Consider the following 15,882-nt stretch of genomic DNA (forward strand, 5'->3'; position numbering starts at 1 on the left):
AATTCTAAACAGATTCGTCCTCACGGGAATCGCAAAATCAAAATCCCGAGTCTGTATTAAGGCGCTGCGCTGCTGTAGCACTTCATCAACCTTCCACCAGAGGGCGACGTCAGGGGAAAAGGTTTGCGTACACCCAGAGCGCGGCTGCTCTCGGGAGCTCTGCAGCTGCAACGCCTCCCTCCAGCAGGGAATCTCGCTTTCAAAATACATTGTTTACATGTTGTCTCCGCCTAGGCGAGTGGAGAATCTTAACAATTTCAGGTTTGTGTAAAGCACAAATTATACCTTTGGTTTCGTCGATGTTAAATGTACAAGTCTAGAGAAACTCGAATGTTAACATGAAGCCTAAGAGGAATGTAATGGTCATGACTTCAGAAATAATGCTACCTTTTGCATCTTCAATCGACTTCAAAGTGATTAAAGTCGGGAAATTATTGCTAGATTGTAAAAAGAAAAAGAATTCGGTTCATAATATGCATTCCGGTGCTGAAAATACCACATGTCAAGTCAAAATGTTATGCTATCCTGCTCAGAGGCAAGAGGAGAATGCAAAAGGCATGGAAAATGTGAAGTGCTTAAGAGAAAGCCGACACTAATGGATGCCTAATATCATATAAAATGCAAGCAAACACGGATGCCGAGATAAATATATCTGTGCAACAGACGCTATCTGTAAAGGCAGTGTTAAATGCAGTGTCAGCCCCTGTTAGGTGCAGTGAGTGCCTCGTTTCCCTAGAAGTGCGGCTGGCTACAGGAAGGACGTGTCCCTTCTCCACGCCAACAGCACAAACGGCCCCGACGTGCAGCAGAGCCTGGCCGCGGCGGGGAGGGGGCAGACGGCGCTGGGTCCCCCCCAGGCCGCGGCCGCGGCTCCCGGTGACTGCGGAGGGCGGCCCGCCCCGCCGGGCGACAGGGGCGCGGCGCTGTCCGCGGTGCTGAAGGGAGGAAGGTGGCGCGGCGCTGTCCGCGGTGCCGAAGGGAGGGGGCGCGGCTCCCGAAAGGTGCCGCTCGCCTCCACCGCCGCCTCGGGGCGCGACCTGCGCGGCCGCGCTGATCCCGGAGCTGCGCGGGTGAGCGGGCGGGCGGCGGCAGCACAGACAGGCCGGGGCTCCGCGGTCCGAGAGACTTAGCCAGCGGCTGCGGGGCGCGAGGTGCTTGGCAGCTCCCTGCCCCCGGCGGCGAATCGCACCCCTCCCCCTCCGGCTCATTTGCCGGGGACACCCGCCAGCGCCAAACCAAGATCTGCTTTGAAATGCTCCCGCAAAGGGATCTCCATCCCCTCCCAGCCGGGCATGGCACTGCCTTCACCCGCCATCACTGAAACCCGCAAGGCCCAGAAGACTTTCTGACCGTGCCTGGCAACTCCGCGCTGCCGGGAAAGCCGGGGGCTGCCTGCAGCGTTCGCAGACTCCCCGCTCGCTGCAGCACACAGGCGCGCTCCCTCGCCCTCGCCCTCTCTTCCCCCCCCCCACCCCCCCGGCTCCGCACGCCGTCTCTCCTCTCCCTCTCTCTCTCACACACACACTCACGCTATCTCTCACTCTGCCTTTACCCAGAGGTGCACTGATAGCCATTTAATGAGGGGGGAAAGTTAAGAGATTAAACCAATATGAACCATCGTCGCTCGTAGCAGTGCCCTATCCAGAGCAGAGCAGAACCCAGCGAGCACCCCTGCAGGAATGGAGTCGGTAAAACAAAGGATTTTGACCCCTGGCAAGGAAGGATTGAAGAATTTTGCTGGAAAGTCTCTTGGTCAACTCTACAGGTAAGAACAAGATCTCTTATAGGAACCTATTTCCCAGAAATAATTGGAAGCTTTTCTTAAGCAGCAGCTGTTGGAGGATGTCGGATGCTTTGGGGAGGTTAGTGATGGAGGGGCTGGGAACCGTGGAGATACTGCTGATATAAGCTGGATCCTGCAAACTAGTGCTGAAGCTTCTCAATATGGCACCTTCCTAACTTCCCTATCTGATTCGTAGATGGTGTCAGCAAATATGTAGCGAAAGATTATCCCACCTTTCCCCACAAACCCAGGACCCCATCTTGAAATCTTAATCAGGAGAAAGCAATTCCCTCTAATTTTTGCGTGTGTATGTGTGTTAATTTTGCAATGCAGTCACAGGACCTTTCTCCCTGCCCTTATCAATCATTAAATAATAATAAAAATAACCTTTGTTGGTTTCGATTAGCATTTTCCCTCGTGCAATTCAGCGTCAGAAGAAGATAAACATGGAGATGTATAAATAATTGATATCCGAACGATTTTTTTTCCTCCTGAAGCTAAAACATATAGAGGGGTGTGTTTAATTATTTAGCCACCTTCCTTGAGAAGTATCTTAGAAGTAATACACAACTGCAATGGCTAAACTCAAGATTGTCACCCAACAATATGTTTAGATGTGTACAGAACACTTCTACTTTCTTCGAACCCTGTGCACAGATAAACAAGCCCCAATTCTCGCATACCTAAAAAGTGTATGCACTCAAGTTGACACATCGTGCTCCGTCCAATCTGGCGACTTTAGTGACCTCCAGGACGTTTGAGAATAGTCTGTGAAATTCCGACGTATTTTCGATGGTCCCTTCTGCTGGAAATTCCCCCGGAGTTGTTGGGGTTTTTTTTCCGAATTAAAGATTAAAGGTAACTGCGGATTTATCTGCTATGGGCAGGTCACGTAAAAGTCTCTCTCCCTCTCTCTCTTCCCCCCCCCCCCCTCCCCCGCCATACCTATGCGGCAGTGTTGGGCACTGGCACAAGGCTTCTCCCCAGCATGAGCCACAACTTCTACTGCCATTTTCAGGAGAGGGACATATCAGTGAAGTGATAAAGACACGGTCAAGATTTCCATTTTAGCAGGAGGGGTAGGATTTTGAAATGCCAGAAGTGAAACCAAAGCCATCGACAACGCAGTGAATATCTTATAAGTTTAGGTCGTTTGGAAATAATTTTCAATGGTCAGAGGAGGGGAAAAAAAGATAATAAAACATAACTGCTTAAAATATAAGGAAGGGAATATGTTCTTTTCTTTTCTTTGTCCGTTAATGACTCTACAACATACAAACCGATCACGTTCACTGCTTTTTTTGTAGTCACACAGTGAATAAAGGAAAAACTGTTTGCATTTTCCAGCCAACCTCTGAAGCGAGTAGCAAACGAGAGATTTACTAATCTTCTTCAACGCACAGGACTAAACTATTTTGTTTCCGATGATTAGAATTAACACAGTATTCTTGCCCCTTACACACTGATTTCTCGTGTCTTTACGAAGACAAGAAACCAGTTCAGTGTGAAAATTCTTCTCCATCAGCCTTTGTTCGCAAGAACGAATTTCGAACGTAACTCCTTGATGTTCTATTTTATTCAGAACTTTAAAATAGAAATTGTTTTTTAGTGCTGCTGTCTTTAAGCATGGAAACAATTTCTCCAGAAACGAAAACAAAACCAAAACCAAAACAGGAGCATTTCAACCGAGTAATTCTTGGAGCAAATCACTCTCTTTTCTCCGAACCACGGAGAAGCTTTTGAGCCTCGTTCTGTTAATTGTTACTGTCCCATTAGCCGGATGAGTTAACTTCAAAGGGCTGTTCTTCCGAGGAAAACATTCCTAGAGAAGCGATAGGAGAGCTCGGAGTGTCGGGAGACGGTTACTCCCTCCACGAGATGATGATGGAGCTAGGTGCGAACTGTTAGGTTTTCTGTCTTTTAAACATCTCACTGACTAGCAAAAAAGGTTAAGAGCTCCAGCATGGGACGCTTGCCCGACAAACCAAATCTTTCTTGCTAGCGATACAGCATTTTAAAATCGTTTTTCATCAAAGAAGAAATAAAACGAAATGTTCTAAGTCACCTTTCGTGGATGGCAAGAGAAGACTATTTTCCGGCATTTTCCTGTTGATTTGAAGTAGCTGCAAATAAATTTTCCCTTTCACATTCCTGCACACTGTTTTCTAGAAGATGTAAAAACAGGGAGTGGGGGCAATGAGATAGAGACAAAGCTGCTCTGGGAAGGTTAAATCTGCTAAGTGATCACACGTGTAGCTGAACAGTGCTTTCCGAAAGAACACTCCGGCGATGCTGGTTCTCTAAAGACGGTCATGTTTTCTCTCCATTGCATCTGACAGCCATTTTGCAAGTCTAAAATAAGTAGCAATATCGTCCCCGCTCCCCCTTCTCTTTATAGTTCTTTTGTTTCTCCTCAAACGAGATGCACACCAAGATCTCCCTGCTCGGTGCTTTTAAAACAGCCAGAAGGGAAAAAAACCTTCTCCGAAAGATGTTTTGGATTCCATGCCATGCCTCTTGGGCTACCCAACATGGCGCCTCTGCAGTGCTTACAGATGATGTCTTCTTACTGCGTCCTACATATTTCAGCAGAAGTCTTTAATGATAGATGAGCAATTCTCAGCCAGAGCTCCTCCCTGGGCTTCTGCGGCGGGGTGGCGGGGGGAAGATGGGGATGACTAATCCTGACTCCCACAGGTCATTGCTGGAGAACAGTTGAAGGTGAATAGAAAACAAGGACTAAAACCTCAAATCAATCCAACCCAAGCCAAAGGGGCGGGGGGAGCGGTGAATTTAAGCCTTCTGTGCGCTCAGGCGGCCGGTGCTTGACTTTCTCCTGTTGTGTCGGTCAGAGTCCTAGAGAAGAGGCAGAAGCCTGGAGACACCATCGAGCTGACAGAAGATGGGAAGCCCATGGAAGTCCCCGAGAAGAAAGCGCCGTTGTGCGACTGTACCTGCTTCGGGCTGCCCCGGAGATACATCATTGCCATCATGAGCGGACTGGGATTCTGCATTTCCTTCGGGATCCGATGTAACTTGGGAGTGGCCATTGTGGATATGGTCAATAACAGCACCATACACCGAGGAGGAAAAGTTATTAAAGAGGTGGGACCCCTTCCCCCGTAAATCCCATGCTCTCCCAGTACAACTCCCAGATTAAGCTCAGATGAGACGGGCTGGGACGGTTTGATGGCACTTCCCCCGGTTCAGCCCGCTATGCTCCCGGTGCCCGGCCCCGCCGCCGCTCTTTGTAACACGGAAACCTCACAATTGCTATCGATTCTTTCCTATTTCCCTCTTCCCGACCCAAAGCTCACTTGCAGGCAGATTGTTACTGTATTTTTCCTTTTGCACACAACCTTGAAGAGCTCAGACACTTGGTAAAACACACGTAGGGGCTGGGGGAAGGAGGGTGAAGAGTGAGCGGCTGCAGGAAAGGAGACGGCTGGTTGTGCGGGCAGGTTTGAAAACATCGGGGTGAAGCAATTTGCCTTGATAAAAGGTATGAAATGACAAGACTCGTTTTAAAGGGAGTAGTAGTGAACCAAAACAGCTTAGTGGTGAGGATCCAAATCGGCTGACAACCAACCAGTATAGCGCGCTCCTTGCGCAGGCAGAGGTGGGTGCTCAGAGCCGCGGCAGGGCGGGCAGAGGACGCTTACGGCCGCCGCGGACCGCCGGGACTCTATTTCAAGCCCGACAATCCCCGGCGGAGGCGAAGTAGCAGCACCGGGGGTTGGCTCACAGGTCCCAGCCGCACTCTGGCTTTGCGCCGTCCCTGCCCCAGGGACCCTGCCCCGATCGAGGGCTATGGTCACTCCCGAGCGCCCCGGCCCCTCCACTGGGCGCCAGGAAGGCACCGACGGCCCTGTTTTATTTGCCGCTATCGAATTTGGTTTGCTGCTTATTTGTCTGGGAGGCAGAGGGAGCATTTTCTGTGCTAGGCTGTGGCAGTCAGTGTCTCTGTCCCTGTGCCCAGGCCGACGAGTGCCACCGCGGGCGTTAGAATCGCCCGCCGACTGCCCAGTACGAGTTACTGCGGATGAATGCTTTAATCTGGCACGATTACAGCCTTCCTCTTCTCTTTCTTTCCTTCTCTCCCGGTCCCTTGTGTTGGAAGAAAGCGAAGTTTAATTGGGATCCTGAAACAGTTGGCATGATCCACGGCTCTTTTTTCTGGGGGTACATAATCACCCAAATCCCCGGCGGGTATATCTCGTCCCGGCTGGCAGCTAACAGGTAACGACGGACTAAACAGCCTCGGGGGCCTCTACGAGTCTGGGCGGGAGGCAGCCGGGGAATGCGGAGCAGCGGCGGGGGGAGTCCCCGGGCTAAGAACCCCCGGGAGCAGAGCATAGCAGGACGGCCAGGCACTGGCACTGTGTCCCTCCTGGTCCCCGCCGCAGCCGCGCAGCCTCGGGTCAAAGGCAGCCGTGCTAAAGAATGAAGGAATACTTGTGTGAACTGTGGAAAGGCAGATAGGATGATGCATTGATCATCTACTTCCAACACCACCCCCACACCCCTCCCCCCGGTTTTGCGGGAGGGAAGGGGCGAGGGAGGGGAGGAGCATCTTGGGTGGGTTTCTTTTCCTTTCCTAGTCATTGAGGAGGTCGTGGTGATGATATTCACAAAGCCTGTTTCCAAAGGCAAGTCCAAAGAGTCATTATTTCATCCAGCCTTGAGAGATGTGGGGTGGGTGGTTTTGGTTTGGGTTTTTTTTCGTGGTTGAAGGAAATCATTCTCATTGTTGTTTAAAAGAAAAAGAAAACCATCAGCAGGAATTTTCCATTAACGGACAAATGAGATTTAGAATGGTGGAAAAACATGTTTCACTGAGAGGTCCGCAATGAAAAGAAAGTGCAGATGGTGCAAGGACTTAAGCACTCGTTTCTATGGTGTCTGGCGGTTTCTCAAGCACCCAGGGTGCGATTCTACCTGTTAATTAGATCCTCCGAGTATTCAAGACACATGTGGCTCTCGTATCCATGCTTAATGCCACAGGCTCCTGGTTTGCAGAAGCAGCGAAGGTCCTAGTGCCACCCTTCAAAACAATAATAACCTAAGTGCAGATGGATACTAAAATCAGCAATGCATACCTTGAATTCTCCTCAGGAGCATGCAGCATCAAAAGTGGGCCTTGGACAGGCAGAGAGGCTTTGCCTGGTGAGCAAGTACTTGTGTGTGTTTCAGAGGAGGGGTGGAGAGAGGGGAGCTACAGGGGAAATGCTTGTTCCAGGGTAAATACCTTTTAGATAGAGATTTCCATTACAAACGGTGGATATTTACTAATTGAGAGATGCTCTGTAACCGAGACAACCCTAACCCTGCCTTCTAAAGCCGCCAAACTAAACCACAGCATTTGTTCAAGTGAGGTATCCATTGCCTGCCTGTATACAAGTGCCCTCTTTCTGATGAGGACTTTGAAATGTAAAAGGCTGTTTCAAATAGCAATCAACAATTAAAAGGTTATTTTCCTTTTCTTCCTCCTTCGGCATTTTTGAATCTTTACACAGTCCGTAACTCAGACACTGAAGTCATTTGACTCAATCCACACTGAAAGTGGTGCAGCTACGACTATTTGCGAGACAATGGCAGAGGCATTCCCAGGAAAACTCAGCTGGTGTCTGTAAATTAGCCAACATTTACACAAACATTTCTATTTACACCAGCAAATGAGGACTAGTTCAAATTATTAACCTGGGTGTATTTTAGCTGGGCGATTTGCACAGATTAGTGGTTAGTTATTACCATAGTGGAAACCTGACACAAGGCAAATGTCTATGTAAAGCACAGATTTAATTAAGGTACTAGCAATGATGTATGTGCCAGTGATTGCAAATAGTAAATTATGGATAGTGGCTGAGAGTTATAGTTAGGTTTTAGACGAAAGTGTCGAGAGGATGGAGTGCTAGAGTGGTTCAATGTAGTGGTTGAAATAACAAGGTGTTGAGGTCAAATTATCTCCTGAATGTTTCAAAGGGATTTTGACATCCACACATCTAACTTGAAAAGAATAGCTACAGCATAAAGCAGCACCCAAAACAGGGCACAAGCCTTGATGTCCAGATTCTTACCAACAAACTACATGAGAACAAGTCAGACCAGTGAGTGGTCAGGTCTAGAAGCCTACAGCACCAACAGAACATGAGCCACTATTAAAGTCTGCACTGATGTAGACGTCTCAGAGTGGAGCCACAGATGGTCCCTTCACACTACAGCAACAGCCAAGTAACTTTTTTTGTTGGTCTTTTTACAAACCTGACTGCCTATCTTCCCGGTGTCAACAGCTTCCTTTGCATTCAAAGCAAGTCTGAATCTATACAGATGAGTGAGGTTCAGATGTGCCCTACATAAGAAATAACAGACTCTAGAATAGCATCACCAGATTCAAGATGATCTGTGAGGAACTCAGTCATGAGCTCATTAAATGAGAGGTATTCAAGAGAGTCATTCCCTGGAAGGGAAGGAGGTAAGGATTACAAGGAAAAGATAGCACAAATGTAAAACTAACTCTAAGCTGCTAAGAGGAAGGAAATTGGGAGGAAGGCTAAGGTGTGCTTTGTGAGTTTAATTCATTATTGACAGAACTGCTGAGTGCACAGCACTGAGTTTGCTTGGCATTAAGATTCTGTCTAGCAACCAATTAGAGAGATTGGGGTAGCATAATCTGGAAGTTTCTCTAAGGTACAACACACAGCAAAAATCACCTTCCTATACACAATGCATTACTCTCAGGCTGGGCCAAACCCCTTTGTTTTGATTCTGCCTCTGGCTTCAAATACTTGCTTCCAACCAAGAATTAGCAACCCTGAGCTCTGAACCCTCTAACATTTTATTCAGCTGTGTCTGTCAGTGGTAGCATTTTCCTGAGGTGCTTTGCTAATTGTAGGAGCCAAGGCTGCTGCTGCTGCCTCATGGCTATTCTCTCCTGCCCTGACTTACTGCTCTCATCATGCACAATACCTGACAGATCAGATTTAGTGATTTACAGATTTACAAGTAGTAAACAGAGATTCTCAGGAATTTGCACTTGATAATTTGGGTCTCCATTTATCTCCTAACACATCACTGAGAATCAGTCAGGATCGGAAGGGACAACAAGGATCATCTAGCTCCAACACCCCCTGCCATGGGTAGGGACACCTCACACTAGATCAGGCTGTCTAGAGCCTCATCCAGCCTGGCCTTAAACACCTCCATGGATGGGGCATTGGCCACCTCCCTGTGCAATACATTCCACGGTCTCACTACCCTCATGGTAAAGAACTTCTTCCTAACATGCATTCTGAATCTCCCTATTTCTGGCTTTGTTCCATTCCTCCTAGTCCTATTACTACATGACAGCCTAAGAAGTCCCTCTCCAGCTTTCTTGGAGATCCCCTTAAGGTACTGAAAGGTCACAATAAGGTCACCTCAGAGCCTTCTCCTCTCTGAACTGAATAACCCCAACTCCCTCAGTCTCTCCTCATAGGAGAGGTGCTCCATCCCTCTGATCATCCTCATGGCCCTTCTCTGGACATGTTCCAGCACATCCATATCCCTCTTGCAATTTGGGCTCCAGAATTTCCTGGTACAGAGCATTTTCAGTCCAACAGTACGAAAAATGCTTTAAAAGTGGTGTAGTTACACTGCATGGTCAAATAGAACTGAATTCAAACATTCCAGAGAACATTGAGAAATGATGCATCTCCTGAGCATTTACCACCCAGGTGGTCAGTAGAAGATGGGCTAGAATGTTACAAGGCAGTGCTCCTGAACATTTTTAACCTCTGTTGACTTCTGTAGGTACAGAAACCTTCCAATACATTACAAGACTAAACACAGGTTTTCAGAAGACACAGATTGGGCCTTAGGTGTCCCCACGTTTGCAGTCAGTGGAGCTTTAAACTAGCATCCCTTGTGTAATGTGTGAAAATAGAAGAGGATTCCCTCCTGCCCCAAGAGGCTAGAGGCCTCTTCTCCCAGAGGAGCATCTGCCTGTGGAAGGTGCTGGTGCACAAGCACTGCAACCAACCACAGCAGGCTGGGGGAACAAAGGAAGCGCAGTGCAGCGTCCCATGGGCAGGGCTTATTACAGCTCTACCTTTCCTCAGGGTTAAGTTCTCAATGAACAATGAACCTTGCCATCAATTAAGCAGGAGGCAATGACAGCAGAGAGCACTGAGCAGGTGCTAGTAGTTTAGAGAAGACATCTTGTCACATGGATGTCTTGGTTTGTGACTGACGTAGGTTACATCTCCTGCGTGAAGATACCCATAGCCTTACACTAAAAAAACATGCCCATCTGCCCAGGCTGCAGTGCACTGGCAGCAGAACTCATGGGTGCCACACAGATCCTTATATAACTACTGAGAAAAATCAGCTATGATTCAGAGCCTCTGAGACTCTGGGCCAAGAATAGCCAAGCACATTGCAGAGACAAATCCGAGAGGATGTAAATGTTAGTTGGTTACAACCCTGATTAGTAATAGCAAAGCTTGCTATTAAAAATGTGAATAAAGGCTTTTTGTTTGGTTTGGTTCGATGGGTTTGGTGGGTATTTTTTGTTTGCTTGGTTTTGTTTTTCTTGTTGGGGATTCAGTGCTGGTTTTCTCTGAATTATAGTGGATTTTGACTAGTGTGAGCAGGGGTTTCAAGAGGAAGGAACTGAGTTACTTTAGCATTGTTAAAAATTATTTTTTCCTAGGGAAAAAAGAAAGAGAGAAAGAGAGAAAGAGAGGGAGAGAGAAAGAGAGAAAGAGAGGGAGAGAGAAAGAGAGGGAGAGAGAAAGAGAGGAAGGAAGGAAGGAAGGAAGGAAGGAAGGAAGGAAGGAAGGAAGGAAGGAAGGAAGGAAGGAAGGAAGGAAGGAAGGAAGGAAGGAAGGAAAGAACAAACCAAGAAAGAATTGCTTAAAAGTATTTTTGCCCAGACAAAAACCAAGATAACATGAAAATTGAAATGTGATGCCCTAGTGCTGTGCATCCACACTATTTAATCAGCTGAGCTATTACTCATAGTGGCAGCTAATGCCATTTAAAAGCACATAAATCCCATCTGAATACTTTTAAACTACAGGTTTGATATCAGCATTGCAGAGTGGCTGTCTGTATGTGATTATGATGGAATGCAAACAGAGAGGGTATAAAACGCTGTTAGATCTCCAACGCCACCTAGTCTGAATTTCCACTTAGTCCATGGAAAGTAATTTTCCTCAGGCAAATCAGAATTCACCTAACCCTTAGGAAATTTAAAACCCAAACATCATTCTCAGTGACTGAAATCTTATTAAAAGAAAGAGAAGGAATCTCTAGTGGGGTGGTTCCTCAACTCTACTGTTCAACATTTGATTGCAATGAAATACATTGAAACATCAGTGGCTGAGATGTTTAAGTGTCCTGAAACAATGCAATATGCTGCTGTGAAATCCAGAGATGTCCTTTAACCATCATATTCCTCTCTGAAATCCAGAAATGTCCTTTAACCATCACATTCCTCTCTGAAATCCAGAAATGTCCTTTAACCATCACATTCCTCTCTGAAATCCAGAAATGTCCTTTAACCATCACATTCCTCTCTGAAATCCAGAGATGTCCTTTAACCACCACATTCCTCTCTGAAATCCAGAGATGTCCTTTAACCATCACATTTCTCTCTGAAATCCAGAAATGTCCTTTAATCATCACATTCCTCTCTGAAATCCAGAAATGTCCTTTAACCATCACATTCCTCTCTGAAATCCAGAAATGTCCTTTAACCATCACATTCCTCTCTGAAATCCAGAAATGTCCTTTAACCATCACATTCCTCTCTGAAATCCAGAGATGTCCTTTAACCACCACATTCCTCTCTGAAATCCAGAAATGTTTAACCATCACATTTCTCTCTGAAATCCAGAAATGTCCTTTAACCACCACATTCATCTCTGAAATCCAGAAATGTTTAACCACCACATTCATCTCTGAAATCCAGGAAAGTCATTTAACCATCACATTCCTTTGCAGTACCTTAACAGCTCTATTATAGACAGGTTTTGCTGTTGTGAAGCTTTGATAACAGCAAATTGGAAATTGGTGCAGGTTTTGTTGTCTTTGAGCTGCTTCAAGAAGATTTACACTGTAAAACTAAGCAATGAGCTAACAAGTACTGCACAGCTCAGGTGGATTGTGCCATTCCCAGAGTGTCTTTGTCTGCCTCTGTAGTGTAGAGGGACTCAAATACCTGTGCATTAGCCTGGGCCATCACATGATGTGAGGAAACCTTTCTCCTTCCTTTTGGGTTTTGCAAAACCAAGTGAGTACCTGCAACTGGCCTAGTGATATTTATCACACTGGGAGACTGTTGATCAACTATGTTCATGACACTTTCAAAGATTAGGATGCCATCATGCTGCCCATCAGCCCTTAAGCAAGGGCTATTGCAGAGCTGCAGCTGTCAGTGAATAAGCTACCTCCTGTGCTGTCACACAGACTGGGAACAGTTGCAATTGTACTGGTTTCTAGCCCTTTGTGTCAGGCGAATTTAAATATAACAATTTCTGATGCACTCTTTAAAAATGCTTTTAAAAACCGTATTGGAAATCTATACTAAACCCCTTGGCCTATCAAAAGCATGACCAAAATGCTGCAGCAGTTATTTCCTCACTCCTTTCTAAGTGAACAGCTTAAACACACACTGTAAATCAGGGAAGATCCTCTGAAACGAACAGATCATTGTCAGATTACATGGGATAGAGAATTCAGGTTTGGAGTTAGATGTTTTAAATAGGTTTTGACTGGGGGTGCCAAGCACTCTTTCTAAACCAGGTCTGCAATAATCACCAACTTGGTTGTGGTAAAGCAAAGCTGAGTGACCATTTGAGCTTATTTGTTTATGTTCAAACATTACTTTCTTACCCAAAGAAATGCAAAGGGCAGAGGATGATAATTCCTAGAACATTAAACCCAGCAATTCAAGGCTAATGCCATAAATTCCTCATTAGCTGTTACCCTACAAACCCTGGCACTGTGCACATCAAGAACCATCACAACATAACTATACTACATTCCTCTACAATGTAATTGTCTTTCATCTCTGTTGAATTTTCATCATTGTCACATTCTAACCTGAATGAAAATATATAAATCAACCTTTCACTTCAAATCCATCTTTGCTATTAAAGTGCCATTCATCTTTTTATTAAGGGGTAAATCCTTTCCCCCAGCAAGTAATCCAATAGGATTATTTGCATGAAGAAATGAAATGATATTTCAGGCAGCTCTACATCAGTGCTTCTCATCTCAGAGCCCAAAAAGATTTTCACTGAAACTGGGTCATTACCATGTCAGCAAAACCAGAACATTTCTCCCTAACTCAAGCTTAATGACAATTAGCATTAATAAACCTCTTTAAGGCAAAGAATTGGCTTAGAAATAGAAGAACTGCATTTCTACAAGGCAGATGTACAACTTTACATCTTTGCATTTTTTTCTGCTTTAAAAATAGTAATTATCCATTGCCCTTTAGCTGCTGGACATATTGTGTGTTTTTCTGATTGCAAACAACATCCAACTCACAGCATGAGCAGGGGATGTGTGGTTGGTTAGGCAAGAAGCAGCTTCTGAACTTCTGCAGATATAAGCTGACCTTGCACTGTAAGAGAGACCCCCCGAGGTTGTACTTGCCAACCCCACCTTTCACAGCCAGTTCAAAATCCTGCATCTTGAACTGGGCTCTGATCCCAGGCACTAGGGTTTCCAGGCAAAGAAACCAACACTGCACTAAAAGCCCAAGCTGATTTTGTCACCCTGCTGCATTGCAGGGTCTTCTAAGCAGCAGTCAGTGCAAGAAGAGGACTGAGGAAACACCTCCGAGTGGTACCACTGCTCCCTCTGCCATATGGCTCAGGGTCCTTCCATTTTTCTGTCATGAATGATGAAGCTGTTTTCACACTTTAATGATGCAACAAGGGATTTGGATTGGGGGTTTTGGTTGATAAAAGGGAGCCTCAGATGTGTGACAAAAATTAATAACACATCCAAGCCTTATTATACTGGATTAGATGGCGGGAGGTCGGCCTTTACATATTAATGCTTCTTGAAGGGCTTATAACAGGATTTAGCATTAAGGGCACACAGACACACAATCCCCTCCTTCCTTGTACACATATGAATGGAAATAACCTGGTTTATCACGTTTTCATGCAGCCAAATACAGCTGTGATAGCATGGCTTCTGGCCACAGACTATTATTAAAGGGGATAGGTTTTAAGTTGTGCTCTCATGAAGCAGGTTCAACCTAAGACTGGCACTTGGGAATAAATCTTCCTCTCAAATGTCAAAGGTAGCTTATTTGATCTGTTTTGCTGGGCAGCTGAGTTCATCAGCCACTCTGATATTCATGGCACAACCCCAGCTTTGTTAGCCTTGTGTCACTTAATGCAAATTAAAGCCCCATTCAGCAAACCCCACTATGTTGTGTCTATCATTTATAAAGCCATAAGCTGTCAGGGGGAGCGTTTCACAGGAATATGCCTACAGCAGGAGGGTCAAGAAGGTCATCAGGAAATTAGGCTGTACTAGAGAAAAGTCAGAATGCTGATGTATGTTGCAGAGTAGCAAAAGTGTCTCCCCATACTGGGGGTCATTTTCACCTAGCCCATTGCAAATACATAAAGAGGAGTTGTCCCAAGAAGGATAACCAGCATGGTTACAACAACCAGAGTAAGAGAAACATTCACAGGGTTGCTTATGTTACAAAGAAGATGCAAGTAACGTGATAGCCACATTCTTAAACACCAAAAGAGGTAATATAAATGTTCCCAACGAGTGGCTACTCACAGTTTGTGTTCCAGCTGGAACCATGGACCCACGGGGAGCATGCTGAAAAAAAAATGGGGAAAAAAAAAGGTCACCCTCTGTTACTGAGGAAAATTTATCTGTGCAGAAGTCAGTAAAAGCATTGGGTTATATTTACATTAATTGGAAGCAAGGAAACCATCATCATTGGTGCTAAAAGTTTTCACTTACAGGCAACCCTCAGGCAAGAACGTCATAGGCTGAAATATTTTCTCTGTTACTGAGAAGTCTCTCAGCTGATGAATGTGGCTTTTGGATCTGGGATGACAATGCTCCTCAGGATACTAATTGCAGAGAATTTCATTTACTCTTGATGAGTTATTTCAGGACTAAATATATAAATGTCAGAATTCAGTCCCACTGGTTCAGTTGTAATTAACAAGAGTAGCAATGTGGCTGAAATTGAGACTTCTTTCTGCATCCCATTCTCCATTGGTCCAAATCCTCTGAAATCATTACCTATGGAAATTTTGCTACACAGTCTACATGAAATTACACCAGCAAATCAAGCTGTAATGAAAATTACTATTTATTGGGGTGGTATCATCTACATACACCAATACTGTCAAATAACTTGGCTCACAGTTCCCTGCCACATCCTGAGTCTGCATGGAGCCCTACTGCATGCATGATACCTCATAACCTGAGTGCCTTTCACAGGGGAAAAGACTAATCATAGAATCAACCAGGTTGGAAGAGACCTCCAAGATCATCCAGTCCAACCTAGCACCCAGCCCTAGCCAGTCAACCAGACCATGGCACTGAGTGCCTCATTCAGGCTTTTCTTCAACACCTCCAGGGATGGTGACTCCACCACCTCCCTGGGCAGCCCATTCCAATGGCAAATCGTTCTCTCTGTGAAGAGAATCCTATCTGAAACAAATCCCACAGTTAATTCCAAGCATTCTACCCAACAGAGATCCCTAATCACCTCTACCTGTTTTGGTGCTTCACCCCAATGCAATATGTACAGCAACAAAATATTGTTTAGGTTGGTTGCATATAAACACCAATGTCACAGGCACTTTGCTCTGAAGGAGTCTGCATTTGCTCTGAGCAGTCCAGATACAACCAGACCCAACACATGGCCCCTATGTCTAAACACACTCCACAGAACAGAGGTAGCTTTCCAGACCAAGACACAGCAGCTATCCTCCCAACCAGGTCCACAAAGCATCATGAAGTTGCAGAGATTTTTCTTTTACAAGTGCATTATGTGTCTCTAAATCATCAGAGAGAGTTGAATCACAGCCTAAGCCCTGGAACTTGGTAAGGTAATTTGA

The 15,882-nt window shown here is 45.7% G+C and overlaps 1 protein-coding gene across 1 annotated transcript in view; it reads left to right on the forward strand.

Moving 5' to 3' along the window:
- Positions 1–1,054: 1,054 nt before the first annotated feature.
- The window catches only part of SLC17A6 (solute carrier family 17 member 6), a 34,455-nt gene continuing 19,627 nt past the window's right edge, over positions 1,055–15,882 (forward strand). Inside the window, exons 1-3 of the mRNA XM_064163067.1 lie at positions 1,055–1,765; positions 4,636–4,888; positions 5,904–6,022. Of these exons, the coding sequence (XP_064019137.1) occupies positions 1,680–1,765; positions 4,636–4,888; positions 5,904–6,022 (458 nt within the window). The 5' untranslated portion in view covers positions 1,055–1,679. The remainder of the gene's footprint in view (positions 1,766–4,635; positions 4,889–5,903; positions 6,023–15,882) is intronic.

Source organism: Pogoniulus pusillus, chromosome 24 (assembly GCF_015220805.1).
Source record: "Pogoniulus pusillus isolate bPogPus1 chromosome 24, bPogPus1.pri, whole genome shotgun sequence".
NCBI lineage: Eukaryota > Metazoa > Chordata > Aves > Piciformes > Lybiidae > Pogoniulus > Pogoniulus pusillus.